This window comes from Lissotriton vulgaris, chromosome 2_1 (genome assembly GCF_964263255.1).
Source record: "Lissotriton vulgaris chromosome 2_1, aLisVul1.2, whole genome shotgun sequence".
Lineage (NCBI taxonomy): Eukaryota > Metazoa > Chordata > Amphibia > Caudata > Salamandridae > Lissotriton > Lissotriton vulgaris.
The window spans coordinates 35,547,853-35,573,512 of record NC_141687.1 but is presented as its reverse complement, the minus strand read 5'-3'; the positions used below and the strand labels follow the sequence as shown (position 1 = coordinate 35,573,512).

Below are 25,660 nucleotides of genomic sequence, written 5' to 3'. Positions count from 1 at the left end.
TGCTCCCCGGTTTTCTGGTTTCACATTATATAATTCGGCCACTAGATGGGTATCTCTTACTCTCTCCAATGTTTGCATCAAGGGTTAATGGTTTGTCTTTTATTCTTGGTGCATGAGGTATGACCATGGGTGGCATGCAGAAGCCGGATGAAAGCTTGGCTCGGTTTGGGCTTGAGGCTCCAAGAGGACCTAGAGCAAGCCTGGCGTGAGCTTCCCATGGCTCATCCACCTCTAATTTCCTCGAACTTCTTTAGACTAGCATAGACTTTGGGTTGCTCTCTCACTTCGAAACAGGTTTTTCACAGTTTGCATCAATTTGTGAAGTGAGCATTCAGGGGAACACAACTTATCTCAGTAAGAATGTGAATGAAATATGAAATGTGGGAGGCCAACCAAACCCCGACTCACCATAACTGGTGCAAACCTTTACAGGAGAAATTTTAAATGCATTTTTTTTACATAGGTTCATGCAGATTCATCAAGTTTAAACAAAGTATATTACAAATGAAAAGAGGCCAAAAGGATGGTGGAACCTTCTTTACCAATGCACCTGACCACAATAACCAAAGTTGGCCGTTATCTAGGCCTGATGTCATATGTCTCTTACTTGATGTAGAAGATATGATTTAGACAGAGTAACACTGACATCCGGATGTTTTTAAGCATGTAATTGTTTGTAACTCGGCTGAGTTGACAGATGATTCATAATTGTAATGATTTGTTTATATGTTTTGTTTTTTTGTTACAATACAGCCCTGAAGAGGTCCCGTTTGGGACGAAACGTGTCGGCTGTGTTTCTTTGACAAATGGATTAATAAAGAAAAGACCCTTTTGATAAAAACCGCTTTGGAATTGATTCTTGGTATCTATTGTGACAAACTTGTGACCTAGTTTGCACAATTCCTATATGTGGTGCACCTGTGCCTATAAATCTAACTATATTACAAATGTAATTTAAGATTGGGATTTCCTCAATTTTTGAACAGCTCTTGTACATTATAAATATTTGGAGCCTCCTCTCACAACGAACGCATAAACAGTGCATCTGGCTCTAATGGCGTATTCATAACACTAAGTAACAAATCAACATAACAGGAGCATGCAGTATGCTATATTATGCGTAAATATAATGATAAACAATAATCCACGGCTTGCTAGCACTACCGTATCTGTGGATTCATACCTTTTCCAGGCAATTGCAGCCTCGACATGGTTCAGCGTCACAACGATACCTGTTGGTTGATTCTCCACAACGTATACTATGTCTGGCTTGTCTATGATGATGGGTGCATCCTCCAAGTAAGGGCCTGTCAGGAGAATTTATGACACAAGTGGAAACACATTATCACAGGCTTTAAAAGATTCTATTTAACTGTCTTGTGACTGGCTATGAATTTAGGGCTGATTTAGAGTTTGGCCTAGAGGGTACTCGTTCACACACGGAGTACTGCCAAACCATTGTCCTCCTGCCTCGTTTAGAGTTGGGCAGAATGCCAACTTTCCATTGAGAGCCCCAACTGACAAAAATCTCCCCCCGACAGAGTAGTAGCAAGGGACTAACTCAACAACCCAAGTAATGAGATTCTATTTAGTGCATGATAAGTTCTCAGTTTCAGGGCTGATGGGAATAGTACAGGTCAGAATATACACGAAGTTGACATGTCATACACTAATAGCATCTCATTACTCATGTTGTTTAGTTAGTGCCTTGATTTATTGTTAGACAGGCCACTGTTACTATTGTAAATATTGGAATGTTTTTTAGCATCACACCCCATCCCCTCATGAGAACTATCTGGAGCACCTTATGCACCCTTTCTTTTGTGAAGCAACCGTACGAATATGCAACTTATGATTAACTCACAAATATAAAGTGTTTTTGATAACCACGCTCTCCCTGGTTTTTGTTTCATAGAAGCTAATTGTGGGTGGCTTGATTTGTGTTGTTTTTATCCTTTAAATTCGTGAGTCAGTTGGACTATTTGTTTGATGTCCCATTGTTAGCCCAGGCCCAACAGCACACTCCGTATACCCTTTTGTTATGCAACAGTCCCCTAAGGATAAGCTGTGGGCTGAAGAGCAAAGGTCCGGCCTATTTAGATGAGCAAGATGAGGCACAAAGTTGAAACCAACAGAAGAACGCATGGGCACTACTGGGCAATACCCTCAGTCTCTTACTGCACAAGTCACCAGTGCCTAATGTGTGCCAGTGAGTTTCGGCGGTTGGCAGGTGCTGCTTGGCAAATGGCCTCTTTGCCTAACTCCTGAATGCAATACTCCAGATGATCAGAAGTAACTGCATCCTACACCTGTCCTGCCCTTCCAGTTAAAGTTAAAGTTGCAACATGAGCAAAGGTTAGAGTATGAGCTTGGGGTAGAGCATGAGTTCAAGTTAGGGTATTAGTTCAATTTAGAGTATGGGTTAAGATTAGGTTATGAGTAAAGGTTGTGGTAGGAGTAAAGGGTATGCTATGAACTAAGGTTAGGGTATGAGTTAAGGTTCGGGTATAAGTTAAGGTTATGGTATGAGTTGGATTTAGGGTTAGTATAAGCTATGGAATAGGATAGTGCTTCCACTATGGATTGTCTTACACTTCTGAGAAATATTTGTTTCATTTGTACTTAAAAAAATGTAAGCTCTCTGTGTGAGTGGCTCGAAGTTAGATCCTAACTTTATTTCACCTGATAAATAATGATACCACGAGTTTGTCATTTAACAGGTGAGATAAATAGTACCTACTACAAGCCGCTCCACTACAATGGGGCATCACATACAGATTTTGGTGCTTACTGCAACAAAATGCACATGGCCTGGTGCTTACCAGGCATTTTCTCCCCTAAAATTCCAGCACAGGGGATGTGGATATTATCGCACTCAATATATACTAGGGCACACATTTACAAACATTTTGCATTGAGTTGCATTACGTTTTTAACGAAGACCCAACACTAAGTGTTGAGCCCCAACACAAAGTGTTGGGTTGGTATTTATAATCCAATGCATATTACAATTTGCATTGGATTGTAACCCAAGTAACACAACGCAGCGTAATGCACTGCCGTGCATTAGTTTTTGTGAGAGAAGCGTTCCATTTATAGTGCATGGGCGTTCCCATGTATCCACCTATGGCATTTAAGACACATTCATATCTACAGAGACTCCCTGAGGCTGGTGTAACGAGGAGAAACATTTGCATTTTTACTGCTTTCTGCAGCACACATGCAATGAGGAAATTGCCTTTCAGCATGGTGTTTGTGCAGGAAGAGACCAATTCCTGCACAAAAGCTATGCTTTCCCCAGCACAGACACCCTTGCAGTATGTAACATAGGTTTTTGTGTTTGCACATGGCAGCATAAAGTGCTCCAGTGAAGGGATAGAACAGAGCAGCACCACTTCCTAGCAGACATGGAGCAGTTCTGTCTTTCCTGTTCATGCAAAACAGTGCAGCAACTTCACTTTCTGAGCTGTGCTGTGCTGCGTTGCGTGATTTATTTGTAAAAGTGGGCCACGTGTGATAATGAATGCAAAGCCTATAATTCTAATACCAGGAATTACCACGCATATCTGTAATTATCGGCAAACTCATAATGAGCGCCTTAGTGGCTAATGTACCAAAGCACCATTTTCAGATCTTTAACTATTTATAGACACCAAAGAAAACAATAACAAATCACCTATTGTCAGAACACCCGTCATTTCCAAAATACTTGTGTTTCTCAGCAAGCAAATGTGCCAGCATCAGCAACTGAGAAAGAATATGCATTTGCTGTTGCTTTGATGCAGCCTTGACTCTAAATGATACTTTGTGTGATCCTATACATTTCCTCTTGGGTCAGAATGAAATGCACTGGAATTAGACAATGTTCAGAGGTCGGTGTTTCTCATGTGAGCACCATAAGGTAACTATAGGCGTCATTGACACAAAGACCACAGGATAATATTTGTAACTGTGATAATCATGGGACCTATCCTTACTTCAACCATGGGATATGTTCTTACCTCGGTCAAGAAGCTCAGTCGTTTCGCTTGGAGGTGAGGGCCTACTGTTGGTTTTCGGCGTGGATGTGATGACCCGGAAAAGGTACTGGACCCCTTTGGCTAGCACGTGGATAGTGTGGGTGGTTTCCTTCAGGTTGCTGGCGACGGTTGTCCACTGGCCTGTACCTAATGCTTGCTGTTGCACAATGTAGGTGACTTGTGCAGGATCTATGCAAAAAAACACAGTGGGAGATCTTAGGTAGATGATCTGCTTTATAGCCTGCTCTATCAGATGTCCCTCTGAACAAAGTGACCAACAGGCTGAAAGTAAAGGCACAAAGACTTCTGCTTCCCATGCACCATACCTATGTCCCCACCTCTAGCTTGTCAACCCTCTCTACATCTGTGTGACCATTCAACTCCAGACTCAAATGTACTTATTACCACTCATGGATATCTCTTCCACATGGATCTCTGCTGCCCTCCTCCACTGTCTATATAAATATATCAGGATTGTATTTTTCAGGACACGGCACTCTCATGTCTCTTCTTGTATGCATGAGATGGATCACATCAGGACACATATATTCTGTCAAACTCCTCTCTTTCCATGTGATACTTTGGGTATGATTAAGACCATGGAGTGCCCATCCTCTGAACCTAGAGATGACCAGCTGCCCAGTAGACATCTCTTAGATTGGCAGGAACAACTGTGACAGAGGTTCCTGTCAATGTATTAAAAGTCTGACAGATTGCTCTGTTAACATTAGGGCACCATCCTTCAAACATTTAATCAGTTGTTTTATTTTCAAAAACAAAATCCCAAAGCAGGTTTTAAAAGAAATAAAAATACAACTAATAACCCCGCACCACAAGAATTGTCTTGTACACTGTGTGGGCCAGTTTGTAGTTTTCCCTGCCCCTTATAGGTAAGGGACACTGAAATCTGGCTAGCTGACAAGCCACTCTAAAACAGGCAGGTGGTCAAAGGGCAAACATCTGAAGGTCTTTACTCATTCTGGCCTTAAAGGAGACCAAGTAGTCTACATCCCTGACATACAGAAGTTTTGCCAAATTCTAGATGGGGCAGACAGATCTTCAGTTTGTGGAGATGGTACTCCGCCACATTTGCGACAGAGTACCCTCTGTCGCAAACTCTAAACAAGGGCCTTAGTCTTCGAAGATATACAACATCATGCCCCCAAACTCCTATGATAGTCAAGGCTGAAATATACCTACAGATCCCCTGCATTTCTATCTATCTAGTGGACTATGGCAGGACCCCCACAAACCCCCCTCACTGTCTTCTGTGTTTCCATCTAATGCTCTCTCTGGTAGAACAACTGGACCTTTGCTAATTCAGTTATACTTTGATAGTGTATCGGAGAAGTCTCACTCTCTTTCTCCTTTTCTCTCTATCTGGATTTCAAAATGGCAGACTATTAAAAGGACGTTTAGGTCTCTGCTGCCTAGTACATCTCAGAACTCAGTGAACCCTACATATCTCTACCCATGCATCATGGGGAAAGCACATCTAGCAGCATTTTGACCACTGGTCCTTGTCTACTAACTGTCAATCTCTAGATCCAATTATCGCTTGTCTGCTTGCTAGAAATCACTGACCCTTTGTATACATTAACTCTCCTTGTCTCCCTAGTGATGTCCATCCTGAAACTCAGAGTTCCAGTCTGCCGGTCACACTTTCGCTCCCATGTTATTGTTCTGTTCATTACTCTGTGGAACATGATTCTCATTTACTCTCCTTGTCTCCCTGGGATTATCAATCTTAGTACTCAGTGATTTCTTCTACCCATTCACTCTCCTCGAATTCTTTTCATTGTTCATTTCAGGACTTGCCCTCACGATATTGTCCATATCAGGTCTAACTGATTTCTGCTAGTCATTAACTCTCCTTTTCTGTATGTAATCATTCATTTGATGAGTCACTAAACACTTCTACTGATTCACTTTTCTTGTCACCCAGTGATTGTCAATCTCAGGACTCACTGACTTCTGAAAATTCTTTCTAACTGTCCCCCTGCCATAGTGATCTCAAGACTCATCCACTTTTTCTATCTCTTCTTTATAGGAGTTTCTGTGTAATTATCCATCTCAACACTCATTCAATTTTGTGTTGTTTACCTATGGCAGAGTCCAATCTTTTAGGTTTGTTCCATTTCAGGGTGACGATTCTTCCTGTTACTGACGCCACAACAGGAGGTCCATCTGGGGGACTTGGAACCACATCTGGAACAGGCCAAGTGCAATTTTAACAATCATGAATGGCTAAAGGGCAATTACAATCAATGGGGTAGAGGTAAGAACAGTAAGAAGAAAGGAAAATTCCAAGGCTTGCTACACCTTCTTGGTTCACCTCAGATCAATTTCACTGAGTCTAACAATCTCATTTACCACAGCATGTTCAACTTACATAACTCAGATCCTGCAAGTCTAAATATGTTAGGACTTAGCCCCAGAAATAGAAAGTATTCTTTTCACAGAATCAGGCCATCTTGCTATTGCAAATTTCTTTTTCTAATGTACAAACCAGAAACTGCAACATGGGAACAAGTTACTGAATTGAAATATGACTTTATCAACCAATACAGATTTTGGGCCCGATTCACAAAAGTGATCAAAGACAAAATCCTAACTTTACACCTTTGGCATTCACAAAAGGCATTTACTGGTATTAAAGTTAGGATTCCTAACTTTCCTACTATTGAACTGAGACAAAATCCTAACTTTACGACTTTTGGTATTCACAAAAGGCATTTAGTAGTAGTAATGTTAGGATTCCTAACTTTACTACTACTAACTGCCTTCTGTGAATACCAAACGTAGTAAGTTTACGTTTTTATCTCCAACTACCCCTCCTGTTACCTCCAGTAAGCCCCACACAGTGGGATTGCTAAGAGGTCTTCGGAGGCCATGTCCCCTTTCTCCACCACTCTGAAAACGCGACTACTAGTTAAAGAATCATTTGCAAAGCGATAGGTCTCACATTTGCAAAAGTTAGAGCTATTGGCATTGTAAATGTAAAAGTGTTTTACTAATGTTTCTTGGAGTGGAGTGGATGTAGGTTGTGTGTAGTGCAATTATGTGGTGTGTTGTGCAGTGAAATTATGAAATCATTTTAGTATTAACAGAAGGCACTTCCTCATCAATGAGTAAGCGCCTTCTGTGAGTACCAAAATGAGTAAGTGCCTTCTGTGAATTCCAAAGTGAGTAAATGGTAGTAAGTTTAGGATTTTGTCTTAAAATAGTTCTGTGAATCGGGCCCCAAGAGACAAAAAAAAGAAGGATCCACTGAGGTGCACTTCTGGGCCTAGTCAGAGATATGAGCAGTGCCACTGGAATTATGCGACTGTTTGGCTGCACTGACTTTCAAACAATTATACATTTTCTGCATTTGCCACATAATCCATCATCTGCTGCATAATCAGCAGATTTGAACAAAGAAAATCCTGGTTTCCAACTCAAACGTTATCAAACATGCAGCGACAAGTGTTACAGTGTGGTGAAAGGCGCTTTGGAATCCTAGAATGGTCACCTTATTGCTAAATGTGGGTCTTACATTGATACTAATGGTGTGTAAACCACTCTTGCTTCTTTCTGAGCCTCTCTTGCCTCTTTCTGCATTTCTGGTGCTTCTTTCTGCACCTTTTTTTCTTTTTCTGCACTTCTTTTGCTTCTTTCTGCTCACCTTGCCCCCCTTCCATACTCAAACTATCGGCTGACATTTTTGGTCACAAGCTCACTGAAATTTTTAACGCCATGTTTAATTCAGGTGTTTTCCCTTCCATTTGGAAAAAAACTGTTATTAAACCACTTATCAAAAAAGTACTCTTGACCCCATCAATGTCACCAGTTACAGGTCATAAGCCTGCCTCCCATTTCCAGCTAAAATTGTGGAAAAGATCATGAATGTGCAGATCTCCGAATACATTGAGCATAACCAATATCTAGACGACTCCCAATTTGGATTTAGGAAGGGACACGGCACAGAAACCGCCCTAATCAAAGCCTCGGATGAAATCAGGATGATCTTGGACGGTGGGGGGGCTGCAGTGCTCATACTGCTTGACCTCTCCGTGGCATTCGACACGGTCGATCATGGTACTTTGATCGACCGTGTCGTGGCACCAGGAATATCAAAAAGCACTATTTCCCTTCTCTCCTCCTTCCTCACCAACCGGGAGCAGTCCGTGTCATTTGGTAATTTTTCATCATCACCATTTGTTCTACCTTGTGGTGTTCCCCAGGGATCCTCGCTAAGTCCGACACTTTTTAACATCTATGTGTCTGACTTGGCGAGGATCATTAAAGCTCATCCACTAGCATCATACGCAGATGATTAGGGGTGAGCGCAAAATCCGTTCCGCTCACGGATGTCGCGGATTTTCGGTAAATCCGCAATCCGCGAACTCCCGCAAATTTACCGAAAATCCGCGAGCTGCGGATTTGGGGGGCAAAAGTTCAAGTTGTAACTATTTTAGGATGGCGCCGGCAAGCTGCCAGCACCATCCTAAAATAGTTACTAAGTTAGCTTCAACAGGAAGCACTAATAGATAAAATAAAGCAGGTGCTCGAGCACCTGCTTCATTTTATCTATTAGTGCTTCCTAATGAAGCTAATTTAGTAACTATTTTAGGATGGCACTGGCAGCTTGCCGGCGCCTTCCTAAAATAGTTACAGGATGATGGGCACTGGGCAGCTCACTCGAGAGACCCCGGCGCTCTTTGGTGTGATGGTAAAGTTAATCAGCCCCCCCAAAAATGTGTGTTTTGTTGAGGCTGGGTAGGTGTGCGTTCTCCCTATATCTATCGTCGAAAATTAGCTATGATGCTTGATGGAGGCCTTTGCATAATTGACTTTAACGAGCTCAATCCCTGTGCAGTTCCTGTGACCACAAGCTTCTCTGATCCGTGCCTGTCCTTTTATACACACAAGAGGCATGTGAACTCGCATATAAGCCCCGTCGTTTTGGCCCCTCCCCACACACTAGTGGTGTGTGCACCACCTTCGCGCCCTTTACCCACTTGATGGACAGCTCACTCGAGGGACCCCGGCGCTCTTTGGTGTGATGGCAAAGTTAATCACCCCCCCCAAAAAAGTGTGTTTTGTCGAGGCTGGGTAGGTCTGCGTTCTCCCCATATCTATCGTCGAAAATGAGCTATGATGCTTGATGGAGGCCTTTGCATAATTGACTTTTATGAGGTCAATCCCTGTGCGGTTCCTGTGACCACAAGCTTCTCTGATCCGTGCCTGTCCTTTTATACACACAAGAGGCATGTGAACTCGCATATAAGCCCCGTCCGTTTGGCCCCTCCCCAGACACTAGTGGTGTGTGCACCGTCTTATCGCCGTTTACCCACTTGATGGACAGCTCACTCGAGGGACCCCGGCGCTCTTTGGTGTGATGGCAAAGTTAATCAGCCCCCCAAACATGTGTGTTTTGTCGAGGCTGGGTAGGTGTGCGTTCTCCCCATATCTATCATCGAAAATTAGCTATGATGCTTGATGGAGGCCTTTGCATAATTGATTTTCACGAGCTCAATCCCTGTGCAGTTCCTGTGACCACGAGCTTCTCTGATCCGTGCCTGTCCTTTTATAAACACAAGAGGCATGTGAACTCGCATATAAGCCCCATCCGTTTGGCCCCTCCCCACACACTACGTGTGTGCACCGTCTTCGCGTCCTTTACCCACTTGATGGACAGCTCACTCGAGGGACCCCGGCGCTCTTTGGTGTGATGGCAAAGTTACACACAGACCCCCCCCACATTTAACCCTTTCGATGCTGATGACGAGCTCAGCTCGTCATGATGCACAGTTGAGCTGTGCTGATGACGAGCTGAGCTCGTCATGAATACATAGTAAGAGCAATTTCCAGCACAGGGGGGGAAAACACCTAGCAGCCAAGGTGTTAAAAAATCCGCAAAATCCGCGAATCCGCAAATTCGCCGATTTTGCGGATCCGCAAATACGCAAATTCACGGATCGTGGATCCGCGAAATCCGCCCAGGCCTACAGATGATACTCAGGTTGTCCTGGCGATTAATATTAACGGTCAGAAAGTGGCCCGCAATTTCCAACTTGGAATGCTTGCAATAAGTGAGTGGATGACCGAGAATTGCCTTAAACTAAACTCGGATAAAACGGAGGTAATGGTTTTTGACAATCTCTCTCCGGCCTGGTCTCCCACTTGGTGGCCAGCAGATCTTGGACCTCCTCCCACCCCGGTCACCAAGGCTAGAAACTTAGGGGTGATTTTTGACAGCAAACTGTCATTCATGCATCATGCTAACGCGGTGGTCTCCTCCTCGTTCTTTACTATAAGAATGATCAGGAAACTTCTCACCTATCTTCCCACAAGTATGATAAAAACCTTAGTCAGCACTCTGGTGATGAAACGCATCGACTATTGTAACGGACTCCTTGTTAATGCCCAAGAAAGAGTAATGAACAGACTGCAGCTTGTGCAGAATGCGGCCGCCAGACTGATCACAGGGACACCCAAATTTAAACCAATCTCTAAAGCAATTAGACAGCTCCACTGGCTACCGGAAAGACTCAGAACTAAATTCAAAGCCTTATGTATAGCCTTTAAGACTATTCATGCATCAGGACCTGCTTTCTTGAAACAATCTCTATGTCCCTACAGACCGGCACGAGCACTACGGTCCTCCACAGCAAGCCTCCTAGAGGTTCCAAAAACAAGACCAGACTATACACGACTATGCAGGACCAGGTCCAATTATTCAACCACAGTCCCTGAGGCTCTGGAACGAAGAGTTATAGCCCTCGCTAACACACGAGCAGTGGGACTTTCTCTGTAAGCAGCTGCTTGAGTTATCCCCCAATTACAAGCTGTGCCTTATTCATTTTAAATTTTTGCATAGATATTATAGGACTCCTATTAGCTTGTACTGCATGCGCTTAAGAGAGGATGAAAGATATGGCTTGGGACTGTCTGAAACTGATGGAATTCTGGCGCAACATTTTTGAGGCGGTTAATCAGATAGTGGATAGATCCGACACCCCCACCCCACATTTGGGCCTGTTAGGCCTTGTGAATGATACTGTGCCCCAGAAATGGAAACTACATGCCCTCCTGTTGTTGTTTGCCTGACGGCAAATCGCTATAAAATGGGGTAGAAGAAAGGTATCCACATTTAAGGCATGGGTGGCGGATGTAAGTTATGGCCACACACAATTGGGGCTATTTTGGGAGCTGATGCCTGTGGCTTCTAGGCCGAGAGACATTTGGGAGCCCTTTCTGCAATGAACCAGAGCCCGGAGCATTCCCCCACAATGGGAGACTCTGCAGAGGCCCCTTGATTATGTCTGTGCTGGTCTACTGGGAGCAAGTGCTGTTGTCCTTCTCTGTTCACAGTTCTGTGGATATTGGTGGGCTGCCAATGCCATCCTTATGTGTACTGTACATAAATGCTGTTCCCCTGTTCCTAGATGTTCACCCCCATAACTGTCCCGAGCAGATGTGATGTACTGAATGTGTAAACTTATTCCACCCAAAGTATCATTCCACTCTGAATATGTTGATGTAACCATGTCCTGCAATGTGCGCGGATGGATTCGAAATTGTTATAAGATGCTGACCTGACCGGTCTCAGTTGTTGGGTTTTGATTTGTTTGTATGCTTTGATTGTATCCCTCGCAAGCCATGGATCCAGATACTCGATTGTGTACGATTTCTTTGTTTTGAAAACTCCAATAAATAATTTTTTTTTAAAAAGTTCTTCTGGAAAGTTTGAGGCATTGATAACATTTTTCCACATCGTGTGTGGAAGGAAGACAAACCACACAAACAGAATGGGGATCTGTTTTGGACATCTTCTTCCCACAGGAAGGACACTTGTAGAATAAAGGTGGCATTACTGACTATAAAAAATTCTTGAGGAATGAGTCAGAAAAGATTAAACAATACTACCAGCTGAAAATACTGTCGAATAAGACAGGAAAAAAACAAATTCTGATTGAAAAACAATCAAATTCAGCAGAGCTCGGGTTTCAGGTTCCTCACAGAACAAGCCGGAAAAAAGAACTAACCTAACTGTCACCTGTGGGGCATGATGGGAGCAGGGTCCCTCTGGAGGCCTTAAAGGCAAAGTGTTCAGATTCCCTGAGGCCTTAAAGGCGAGGTGTCAGTCTGATTTTCTGTACAGGGATATTATTTCTGTATGCAGCCTACTTAGGCTAATTGCCTTTTATTACAGGTTATTTGATGGAAATAAAAGGTTTTTCTGTCTATGGAATGCATTTTAGGCTCATGCCTTTTTCTTGCATTGTTTTCTATAGTTTATTTTCATTGACCAGAAAGTATGTAATTATGGCCTTATTAGCCTATAGGTTATGGTTGGGCTGCATATTATTAGTTTATAAATGTATATGTGTATAATTTGTTTAGTACTATGTACTCTATTTATATATTTACACATATATATGTATTTGGTCATGCATTCCAAGTTCCCGCTCCTGGGCTGAGATTATTCAGTGCTTATGACTATTAATGAGTATCCCTAGGAAGAGAACAAACATATTAACTTCTACAATATTGCATTTGCCATGGATTGAATTCCACTATTAATTTTTTTCTTTCTTTTTAGGAAATAAGATGTGCACTCCAGTGAAGAATGGCAACTGTAAAACTATTCTGGAATGACTCTAACATCCTGGAATTTTTGCACAGAAGAAAATAAGTTACTTACTTGTAACTGTGGATCTCCAGTATTGGCATCTGTCATAACTAATTTCCCTACTCCGGTATTACATCTTTTCTAGATTCACATTCTTGAATCAGAATAGCACAGCTAAGCATAAAAACAAACTGCGTAGTGAACTGACAGCAGATGGTGGGAATGAAGCGAGAGTTCAACTTATTGGAATAGATAATGTAACACCACTTGTCCCACTGCCACATCACTCTGCATTTGTGAATCTGTGCAATAGCGCTATGTAAACATGTGTCTGTTTTTCTATGTTGCTGCTCCACAAATGTCTTGAAGAGACACACCAGCAAAAAGAACAGTTGATGTAGAGACACTTCTAATCGAGTGCGCTCATACTTTAGCCAGTACGTGCCTTCTGGCTCTATAATGACGAAACTGAACGGTTGCCAAAATCAGTGTACTAAAAGTGTGTATTGACCTTTCTGACACATCCTGAGAGATTTGAAGAAATGTTAAGACAATTGGCTCATTTAAATGAAATTCTGCCAGAAACTTAGGGGGTTAGACCTCGAAATTACTCTATCATTTCTGAACTGCATAAATGTTTATTTAATTGTGAAAACCTACATTTCACTAACTCTCCTTGCTGATGTCAAGGCTAATAACAATGCGACTTCCCATGACAGAAATTTCATAACTGCTTTTTGAATGGGCTCGGATGGCTCCTGCACCAACTGTGAAAGTACTGTATTAAGTTGTCAAGGTGGAGGAGGCTAATTTATTGGTGCGGAGGACCCTGAAAATTCCTTTAAGGAACTTTTTGTTAATCATACTTGACCATAAAGATGGTAAACCAGATGATCTCCTAAAGGATGATATTGCTGTGGAGCACACTTTTATTAAAGCATGAACCAAACTTGTTTCAGCTATATCTAACAGATAAGGTAGAACGTGCTCTGATGGTGCTGTTATAGCGTGAATTTTCGACTTCTGGCACCAGATACGGAAACACTTCCATATACGTTGGTAAGTTTTGTTCATAGAATCAAATCATTTGGACTTCCTAAGACAATGGCTGAGATTTTGTATCACCCTGTTTTTTTATGTAGAGCATCGTGGTGGTATTGTTCATGGTATTGTTCATGTGGGTTAATACTGACAACCCCCTTATTGGGAAACAATGCGATTACAGCGTGGTTGTTACAACGACTCGTTGTTGCAGTGCAGTACCATTACAATGCACGCCATTACAATGACTTGCTGTAGGGGGCACTGTAAACTAAGGAATAGTATGATTTACTATTCCAACACCTTCCCTACTGTTGCACACACTGGAGTTGGAATAGTAAATGATACTATTCCTAAGTCCAGCGTGCCCCCTACAGCAAGTCGTTGTAACAACATGAATTGTAATGGAACTGCGATGTAACAACGCGGTAGAAAGAGCAAAATGCCATTAATGATTGTTTATGTGAAGGAAGTTGTCCTTTCCTGCAAATAAACAATCAGTAAGTAATGACAATTTGCTACTTCTATATGTGTTGCATTCTGCAGCACACATAAAGTAACAAATCGGCATTAGTGATTGTTTATGTGCAGGAAGGTGTAATTCCCTGGTGCCTGCATTGGCAAAAGGTAGCTAAATTTAGTGCTAGTGCTAGGGAAAACACAGAGAACACAGCAGAATAACACTTTCCTATATTGTTTAAATGCCTATCATCTCTATCAAGTGGCAGGCAAATGAGTGTGGAACGATTCTTGAGGCAGGGCAGAGCTGCTTGTGTTATTAGGGAGTGTGGTTTTGTGTATCCAATAAAATAAATCGAAATGTTTTCTGGTGCCTTATATTTCTTATCCAATTTGGGTGAGACAAGATGATTGCTAGATTCTTTACAACTTTAACGTTCTTCCTAACAAAAGAATTCCACAATAGAGAATGCTCTTACTGATTTTCTATGAAAGCTCTTTAACGTCATATAAAAAAAATCTGTTAGTTTTTAAGGAATAAGGAATTCAAATCTTTTTGCCACTCTTTCAATCCTCCAATGACATTGGGATGAGAATCCACATGTTGCGTAGCAGCTGGTGTTGGAGTTGGAATTAGGTAGTAATCCCACTCATTGGGTACATCCTGATCTTTCTGCACTTCTTTCTTCTCCTCTTTCTTCATCAAAAGACATTTCCTCATATGGTGGTGGGACTGCAAGGGTTAATACAGGTGTCTTCTTAGGCGAATGCACCATTGGAACTTGGCCACTTGCGGAGTTGGTGGTTGTATACTAGAAGACTGCGAGACCTCATTGATTGTCTTAATGATGCAGTCTTTGTAGGTTCTGGACACCTTTAATAATAATCTTCCCACACGCTCTTTAAGTCATGAACCAAAGCCCTTGGTACTTGTATTGTGTCTTCTTAAGGCTGATAATGACTTTATGGTTGGTATTGGCCCACATATTGAATGGGTCTATACGCATATTCTTGTGCTCCAAACAAATTGTATTCTTCCTCAAAATATTCTTTACCTTCCTCTTCTTCTATATATTTTACATTTAATTTGGAAGGACTATGAGCAGTTCTAAATGGTTTGACAACGTCATCTGAATCCTTTTCATCTAATAAATGTGTTGTTGGAAGTGGTGACACCTTACCGGGGAAGGTATGCTCTAGCATTAATAAAGTTGGTTGGGAATGTATTTTATCTATTGATGACAGTGTTGCTAACAATGGTGTCATCTGACATAATCGGTGGTTTCACCATCGACAATGTTAGTGTTACAGTCATCAACAGGGTCATTGAAGTTTCTTTGACAGTGATCTCATCAACCCTGCAAGTTGCTGTAGTAGAAGTTGTCTTAGATTTTTTTCCATCAACAGCAACGCCATCAAAATTGTTGTCGTCGCCAATGATGTTTTCAAATACGTTCTTTTCATTACCAGTGACAGTGATTTCTCAGTTGACAGCAATTTGTAGGGCTTTTTGAATTGTAAAACCAACTTGGGAGAAGGTGTTGCAGGCTCAGATTTTGATTTTCCTGAGAAAACATCCACTTTCTTATGTCTGTGAGAGCATTCTGCCTGGGGACTATGCTCTCTTGATGACCCGTAAAGGGTATTTTTTAAGGTGGGTCTTGAGGCAGTTGACTTTCCGACCGCTCCCTTTTATGAGGCTTTATATTTGATTTTGAGGAATCATTATCCTCCTTAGAAATGGGAATGTCCTTTTCCTTAGGTTTCTGAAGCCATAAATAGTAGCATTCTCTTCCAATCCTTTAACGTTTTTGAAGAAAACGTTTAATAGATTTCATATTCTTTTAACTTTTGTGATGAGTAAAGGCAGTAGATACATTCCTTGTGAGGATATTCTGAGTAGAGCCTCTTCTTACACATGTTCCACAAGGTCTGAATAGGCCTTTTGTTAGCTGGCTCTGACAACCTTAGCAGTCTAGTTTCTTCAGTAGAAAATATTGAAGCTAGAGTATATATACATATATATTAATTACTAAAGAACTCTCTTTGAAGTACCTGAATCTAGATAAACTGGGCAAGGCTCAAGGAGACTCCCATCACATGATGCACAATAGAATATCGCAGGGAGGGAAGTCTCTAAGGGGAGTGTTCGACAGGGAGCTGCAGTCTGATTGGCTGGAATTCGGTTATTGTAGGTCAGATACTAAAGTGAATGTATTCTAGCCCTTATGCACCCTTATGGGCAATGTGTAACAATGTACTGCTTTCAAGCTATAACTTGGAACTCCCACTTCGATGAAGGGGAATAAGTAAAGCATGTCAATCTATAAAAGTTCCAATATTGGAGAATGAATACATGTAATGGCAACACAAGTGTATCGGAAAGAAATGCAAAGGCTGCAACGCTTTTGCAATTTCTCAAGTCCTTCCTAAAGGTCCCTCTCAAGTCAGATAAAATTGCTTGAAATATCAATTATAAAGCTGAGGGTTGTGGCTTCAACCTATAAATTTGCATATACTGTGCTATAAGTCCTCTGTCACTTAGATAAAGTTAGGGGTCAAAAACACAAACTTCCAATTATCAATGCTGAGAAACGTGTATCCTATCCCTCATAACAACCATCTCAGTGAATTTACAAATGTCCCACAACTAGATCTGTCTAGATTGGCTTATTAAAATATAGTCTATGCAGGCCTACCAAATCAATAATATGTAAATTAAAAGGAATCCAAAATCAAGTGGCTAGAATGTGTCTGAACCTCACAAGGCATGAGCCCTTCTCACCTGCTCAGAAGCAGATTAACTGGCTGCCTCTACAGCGAAGCATTAGGTTCAAGGTATTATGCATTACCCACTAGGAAATCCTTGAGAAAGCTCTCCATTACCTGGAGAGCCAGGTAAGCTGGGGAACCAGGTTCAAGCCTCGGCGACGATGACATCCTGTGATTCTGGGCAAATCACTTAATCTCCCTGTGCCTAACAAAAATGAATGTGTCCTCATGTAATGAAACTGGTGCTAAGAAAAGCTCTCTGATACCCAATCTCTTCGGGTCTAGTTCGCGGGTCTAAAACTCTTAAAAAAAATATATATATATATATAAAAATATATATATCCATCACAAGTTTCTCCACGTTTAAGGCAGCACTCCAGGCAGGTAGATTTCAACAAAACCTTTATTTTCAAAGGCGGCAAAGCAGACCGCAATTCATTTCCCTTCCCGACGCGTTTCGGTGCTAACGAGCACCTTCATCATGGGCGTGGCATGTTGAGCGAGATATGGAGCATAATGTCACTGTTTATAACTTACCCTTGTTGCTCCATCCCCTAATCACCAGGACCAGGCCATAATCTCTGTTAAGATCATCTATGCCCAGACTTCTCCGATATACTTGAGATAGAATTAGATTCTACATTTCAATGTCCGCCGAAATGTTCACCTTGACTATGTCATTCTAATGCTTTTTCACCTGACTTCATCTACCTGGAGCATGGAACTGTACCAACTAGATGGTTTCCAACACCACCTTGGGTTTTGAAGCGGTCACAAGGCAGCATGACTTTGCTGCATACACCTCATTAAATTAGGAAATGAATAAATATGAGCAGTAAATAGCCATTTAGTTCACTCTCCCCCAGCAAGGATTTCCACCCAGTCATCGTCCCTTTCTCCATATCCCTGTGTGAGGCAGTACTAGAATGGTGAGTTCTGGGGCACATAGAGTTTACATTGCCCAATGGTTTTGTTACTCGCATGTACCATTGTTTCTATTAGTTCTGATTCATTGTTCCATGTTCACTTCTTACCTTTGAAATTCATTTCATTTTTCAGCGGCTGTCTCAGTCTCTCAGGAATCTTTAGAAAGTGAAGGAGCCAGTAGGAGCCAGCTGTGAAAGAGATGTTAAGAGTGGACATATGGCCTTACCTGCAACGTAGAGGTGAGCATAGCAGGCAGCCTTCCCCACTTTGTTTGAGATGACGCTTTTGTAGACACCAGCATGGGAATGGCTCACAGAGGAGAAGACCAGGCGATGGATATCCTTATCTGTCAAACACAAAAAAATATCAGCAGAAGACACCAAAGGAGAGAGCACCTAGACGGAGAAGGCTTTCCAGGAAAATATTCTGTGTAGATCACTCAGCATACAGCTCTTGTTATGGAGGTACAGCAAGGATGGGGCAGTCTGCTGGGAAAATTATGGGCTGAGAGCCCTGCTGGGAGATACAAAGGAAAGATGAGTATGAATAGAGATGAAAGATGTCCAAGTAGGGAGACAAAAGGTAGAGTCATCATGGAACAGCAAAATGGTCCATGCTGAAGAGGGTTGATAAGAGAAATGGGTACTTAATGGCAGGCTTGAAATGAGAAGGTCAGGAAAGGACACCACTGGGCAGAATCATGTGGGAGTGCAAAAGTGAGAAGACAGGTGATGAGGGGGTGTTGGGAAAGAAGCACACGCAAGAGCAAAGTGAAAGAGAGGCATTATATGAGAGGCAGATGAGGATGAAGGAAGTCCGTCACATGGAGTTGTCTTCCCCTCTACTCTCACAAGTGGTTCTTTCCCAACACTCTCGATTTACCCTTCTCCTTTTTAGTCTCTCTCCATAAGCCTGCCCTATTGTGGTCCTCACACAGCCTTCTCTTTCTGGACCTTACTTTTTGTACCTGGTTTCCCTTGTCCCCCTTCTCCTGCATGGACCAGTTTTGATTGTCACAATATTGAAAGACAAAATATTGCCCTGCAATAATATTGTATCCAGTACTTTGAGTACTACATTATTGTGAATTATATGTAAGTAGTGACAGATTTACTATTCGTAACTCCCCATCTATGTACTTTGAAGATACCAATATCTTCAAAATACGCAGATGTAGCAGGGCAATACATAAACCTCAATATTGTGGTAAAACATAGAAAGGGACATGATCTGAAATAAAAAGAAAGAAAGACGTAATGGGTAGTTACAGGACTAGAGAGACAGGATGTATTTGAAGGACAGGCACATTGGAAAAGTATTAGAGAAGAAAGACAATCTCACATTCAAGGGAATGCAGGACTTGATTGGAGGGAAGGAAACAAACATAGTTTGAGATCAAAGGAGAAGACAGGCATAGCAAAAGAGAGGGAGAAAGAGGAATACCTGATAACAAAGGGGAAGAGAAGCATGATAGAAGAGAACAGAAGAAAAGGGTAAGGGGCTGAGATCAAAGAGGAAGAGAGTAGGAGCAAAGGGGTACAAGTGACATGATGATGAGAAAACAGGGGAAGGCATGAAGGAAGAACTTAGGGCAGAATGACAGGCTGAGAGAACATTGGGAAAGAGTGGGAACATCAGCGAGTAGAGGGGAAGAAATAAAGGGTCGGATTGAAAAGGTGGAGAGAGTAGAGAGGTAGAGTGCCATGGGAAAGACTGCATAATGATCTTTAAAAGGGAAGAGCAGCGTGATGAAAGGGGCACGTATGTGTCGATCCTGAGTGCAGCATTTGTAGTGGCACTGGGGGCAAGGGGTGAAATATGGCCAGAACGCCCTCATTTTGGGCAGGAAGCCTATTATAGCTTTTTGTCGTTGGGCAAATGGCACCCTTTCTATGCCACTAGAAGAAATGGAAGTAGGGCACGATGCAACAACACAGGTAACAGAATAACGTTGGAAGAGGAAAAAAGCAAGTAGGGCATGGTCCAACGTCAACAATGTTTGACAACGTCCACCATATTTCGAATAACATTTTAAAAACAGCATGTGTTTATATGTTTTACAACTAGTCAGCATTGGTCAGCTGGGGAATTTTCTTTTAACATGGGATATTCCAAAGAACATGCAAAAAGTAACATCACTCCATAGATTATGTGCCAACTTTCATGCAGCTATAACCCACTAAGACCATTAGGGGGTTTTGAAAATAGTGAGAAATTACACAACAAGTTTTGAAGAAAGTGGAGGGTTTTTCGTAGGGTATAAACATACGTATAATTTGGACATAAGCAAAAGGACTACAGTGCCATTTATTTAGGCAATGGGTGTGTGATGTTTCCTCAAACTGATGTTAGAAGATATTCAGGAAAGTGAACAAAGGCAAACATGTCACTCAACAAATTACTGAATACATTTTGTCCGTAATCCCCTGGTATCCCAAAATATGACGTTCACATAAAAATGGCATCCTTAGCACTGACCGTTGTCCACAATCCAAGTACATGTAGGAGCATACTACACAAGAGCAGCATCTGGTCACTTCTAAATTTTGCGACTCACTGAACTGATACCTATTCCCAAACCACAGACCGGCAGCAAATACAGATCTGACCAGTCTCACAATGTAGCCCTCGCAACTTACTCACATGAATTGAAGGCACTCAGTCACGTGTGCATGTCCAGCTCCCCCGGTTACAACAGACGCCTCTCTAATCCACACCCTACCACAATGTAGCACTTGCAGACTTACTCACTCACATGAACTGAAGGCACATCGTTGTGGTGCTTGCGTATATCCAGCACCCCCGGGTACAACACACGCCCCTCTAACGCACACCCGACAACAATGCAACCCTCACAGACTTACTCACATAACCTGAAGGCACATCAGTGTGGCACTCGTGCATGTCCAGAACCCATGGGTACAACATACACCCCTCTATTACACGAACTCCCACAATGCAGCACTAACAGACTTACTCACTTGAACTAAATGCACATCGGTGTGGCACTTGTGTATGTCCAGCAGCCCCGGGTACAACACATGCCCTCTAACCCACACCCTACCACAATGCAGCCCCCACAGACTTACTTACATGATCTGAATGCACATCAGTGTGGTACTAGTGCATGTCCAGCACCCATGGGTACACAACACACCCCTCTAACACACGCACTCTCACAATGTAGCACTAACAGACTTACTCACATGAACTGAAGGCACATCGGTGTGGCACTTGTGTATGTCCAGCACCCCCGGGTACAACACACGCCCCTCTAACCCACACCCTACAACAATGCAGCCCTCACAGACTTACTCACATGAACTGAAGGCACGTGAGTGTGGCACTCAGTCACGTGTGCATGTCCAGCACCCCCGGGTAAAACACATGCCCCTCTAACCCACACCTTACAACAATGCAGCCCTCACAGACTAACTCACATGAACTGAAGGCACGTGAGTGTGGCACTCAGTCACGTGTGCATGTCCAGAACCCCCGGGTAAAACACATGCCCCTCTAACCCACACCTTACAACAATGTAGCCCTCACAGACTAACTCACATGAACTGAAGGCACACCAGTGTGGCACTCAGTCACGTGTGCATGTCTAGCACCCCCGGGTACAACACATACCCATATAACACACGCCCTACAACAATGCAGCCCTCACAGACTTACTCACATGAACAGAAGGCACATCGGTGTGGCACTTGTGTATGTCCAGCACCCCCGGGTACAACACACGCCCCTCTAACCCACACCCTAGAACAATGCAGCCCTCACAGACTTACTCACATGAACTGAAGGCACATCCGTGTGGCACTTGTGTATGTCCAGCACCCCCGGGTACAACACACGCCCCTCTAACCCACACCCTACAACAATGCAGCCCTCATAGACTTACTCCCATGAACTGAAGGCACGTGAGTGTGGCACTCAGTCACGTGTGCATGTCCAACACCCCTGGGTAAACACATGCCCCTCTAACTCATACCTTACAACAATGCAGCCCTCATAGACTAACTCACATGAACGGAAGGCACACCAGTGTGGCACTCAGTCACGTGTGCATGTCCAGCACCCCCGGGTACAACACATACCCATATAACACACGCACTCCCACAATGCAGCACTAACAGACTTACTCACATGAACTGAAGGCACATTGGTGTGGCACTTGTGTATATCCAGCACCCCCCGGTACAACACACGCCCCTCTAGTCCACACCCTACAACAATGCAGCCCTCACAGACTTACTCACATGAACTGAAGGCATATGAGTGTGGCACTCAGTCACGTGTGCATGTCCAGCACCCCCGAGTAAACACATGCCCCTCTAACACACGCACTCCCACAATGCAGCACTAACAGACTTACTCACATGAACTGAAGGCACATCAGTGTGGCACTCGGTCCCTCGTGGATGTCCAGCACCCCCAGATACAACACACAGCCCTCTAATCCACACCCTTCCACAATGCAGAATTCACAGACTTATTCACTTGAACACAAGCTGCACACTCCTCACTGTTCCAAACACCCACTGCGTTCACATTTGTTCCCAAATCTCAGACTTGCACCTAAGCACAACTGCACGTACAGTTACAAACCCGAAGAAAAAAAAAAGAAACAACACATGCCTGGAAATTGATAGCTCTTGTAACAATTATTTTGGCAAAATATTTTCTCATTAATACTTTTAAATTATAATATATAAAATCTAATGGAATTCCAATGTAGATGTGGCAATACAGCCACAAATCTTTGTGAGACAAGGCTGTAAAATAGAAACGAACCCACAGCTATATGAAATGTATTTAATGATGATCCTAGGACAGGGAGTGGACGGACTCAGACAAAAAATCAGCCCGATCACTAAAATAAAAGTGGCCCCTATTAGTGAACTAAATAAGTAAACAGGAGGCCCACATTTCCAAATGAGGCCAGTTTCGAACTTTTAAAGACACGCTGTATGGGTATTTTGCAAAGTATAGGAGAGTGCATGCATTTGTGTTTATTATTGGCAATATTTATGGTAAAATCAGGAAAATCAACAGGGATGCCAGCCCTACTTGGCCATGAAACAGTCCCACAAACTGCTAGAAAAGCGGCCCAAACACTGATGTGTCGGAGGAATCGCTATCGTCCATAAGAAATCAATCCGCATCTCAACCAGCTCTGACGCCAACCTCGCTAACTCCGAACACCTTCACTTCCAGATCCACATCGACCCCAAGACCACACTCAGAGGCACCCTCCTCTACAGACCACCAGGACCCCGCGCAAAATTCAGTGAAGATATGCATTCGGGACATGAAAAATGCATGCTGCCATTGAACCTAGAATATAGGAAACATGTCTCAACGTTAAATGGCGACAGAAGTAAGTAAAGTCCCTTTATTCTAAAATCAAGAAGAGAAATTCCTCATCTTGGACCAAGTGTCTATATCAATCTTTCATCTCATATTGCACAAGTTTCTATATGAGTACCAACACCTGATCTAGCATAAGACAAAAACCGCTAATGTTAAAATATAAACATGAAATAGGATTTTATTAACTTCAGCACAAGTGGCTCAGACTAGGATGTAAGAGATCAAGAAGTTTGTGAGTAACGATAATAATTGTATTGTGTAAAATGTCTGGCTTGTAGACAAGTACATTGTCTAAATTTAGTATTCTTTTTACCATTTAGAAGTTTAAACTTTGTTAGTCCTGAAGAAGGTGAAGGCATCAAGGTGTCACCGAAATGCTGCATCAACTGTTTTCTAAATAAAGTTTTTAACTGACAATTTTTTTCTTTTTTTTTAGATTATAACCTCTAGTGGAAGGAATATTATGGTGTTTATTGAAGCTCGAAATAGCTTAAATTGTATGTTTTGAATATATGCTTATGGTCAATAAAGTGTTGTGAGTTTTTTTAACATATTAGCTGTTTTTGTCTAGATCAGGTGTTTGTACTCATATAGAAACTTGTGCAATATGAGATGAAAGATTGATATATACACTTGGTCCAAGGTGAGGAATTTCTCCTCTTGATATTAGAATAAAGGGAATTTACTTACTTCTGTCGCTTTGTGTTTGCCCCGTCCCTGTGCTTTGCACTGGGGTAGCTCCCTTTCTCTTATTCTGGTCGATGTTAAATGGGCCATTGTCTTCAGATGCAACATTTATGAATGATAGATAATAGTCTATCCCCCAAAGGGAACATTTTTGTGTGCACTGTGCCTAGAACTGCACCCAAGAAAGTTATGTTATGTTATGTTATGTTATGTTATGTTATTTGGTTTTTTTTATAGCGCTCGGCTACTCCATAGAGTGTCCCGGCGCTTTTATTGACGAGCCAGTAAAAGATAAAAACACAACACAGTAAAAAACAGACCAAGGATAAGAAGAACAAGAGCCACCTAGAGGGCAAAAAGCCAAGTTTTAAGGCCCTTCCTAAAGTTTAACAGATTAGAGGTAGAGCGTAATGCAAGGGGCAAAGTATTCCAGAGCTGTGGCGCCAGCAGCCTAAAAGAGCGACCTCCAATCCGGGCCCTCTTAACTCGTGGGACCACAGCAAAGAACAATGCTTCAGACCTCAAAGATCTGGCCGGATGGTAAAAGGCAAGCCTCTTCTGGAGATATTTAGCTCCCGAGGCATAAGTAGGGCATGATGGGACAGTGGAGATCAATAGGCTCTTAAAGGTGCAGTGTTTCATTCACATTGTTTCAATGCTGCAGCCTATGCAGGCTATATTACCTTATCCTTCTCTATAATTGAATGGAATTGGCACTATAGCCTGTCTTAAGGCTACACATTTCTACATTTGGTGACATATACTTTCTAGCCTTTCCGATGTAAGGCGAAGATATTGTGAAAATGTGACATTGAAAGAACTGCTCTGGGGACCCCACATATGGGCAGAACTGTTCTTTGCTGATGATTATCAATGGTGATCCACTGAGTGAGAAGAAAAATGTTACCTACCCAGTAAGCATCTGCTTGTGGCATGTAGTGCTGTAGATTCAAATCCTTAGCATAATCTCACCATGTAGTGTTGATCTCGGATGTGTGCAAGTTGTTTTTGAAGAAAGTCATTCAAGGCACAAGATATGGTAACTCCTCCACTTGCTGGGAATGCGTATGTTCATCGATTACGGGGAGGAGGGTGACTGCATGTGAATCTACAGCACTACATGCCACAAATAGATGCTTACTGGGTAAGTAACATGTTCCGTTCAAGGCATGTGCGCTTTGCTTAGCATAGACTGTAAAGCAGTCATCCTCTAGAAGCGGTGACTAACCTTTGAAGGTTAACTGGTTTTGAAATAATGTCCAACATTGGCTTCGTGATGGGCCAGCACAACTACATAGTAATGTTTTGTTAATGTATGCGGTGTAGACAATGTAACTGCCGTAAATTATGACAGCTATAGGTATATTTCTTTACAAGACCATTAATGCTCCTTTCTTTATGAGTGGATTGAGCTCTTGGTGGGGTAGGCAGTGTTCTTTTGGTTTTAGCGTAGCAGCTTTGTACACATTTCACATTCCAACATGCAATGCCACCTTTAGATATGGCTTTGCCTTTGAGTGGTTTTGAAAAAGCAACACACAGTTGTTGTGTCTTTTTAAATATTTTGGTTCAGTTGGTGTAATACACAAGGGCCTGTTTAACATCTAAAGTATGTAGGGCCTTTCCACAACCAAATCAGATTGGGAAAAAGGCTGGTAACTCAATAGACTGATTAAAGTGGAATTGAGACACCACCTTTGGTAGCAATTTTAGGATTGGTACCACCCTAACTCTATAAAGATGGAAAAAGTGGTTTTCC

The 25,660-nt window shown here is 42.4% G+C and overlaps 1 protein-coding gene across 3 annotated transcripts in view; it reads right to left on the bottom strand.

The window, feature by feature from the left end:
• The window catches only part of SPEG (striated muscle enriched protein kinase), a 1,422,155-nt gene that overhangs the window by 604,164 nt on the left and 792,331 nt on the right, over window positions 1-25,660 (bottom strand). For all 3 annotated transcript variants that reach the window (XM_086954403.1, XM_086954404.1, XM_086954405.1), the window contains 4 exons: window positions 18,065-18,184; window positions 6,123-6,227; window positions 4,002-4,208; window positions 1,184-1,307 (listed from right to left, as the gene is read on the bottom strand). In XM_086954403.1, the coding sequence (XP_086810529.1) occupies window positions 1,184-1,307; window positions 4,002-4,208; window positions 6,123-6,227; window positions 18,065-18,184 (556 nt within the window). The remainder of the gene's footprint in view (window positions 1-1,183; window positions 1,308-4,001; window positions 4,209-6,122; window positions 6,228-18,064; window positions 18,185-25,660) is intronic.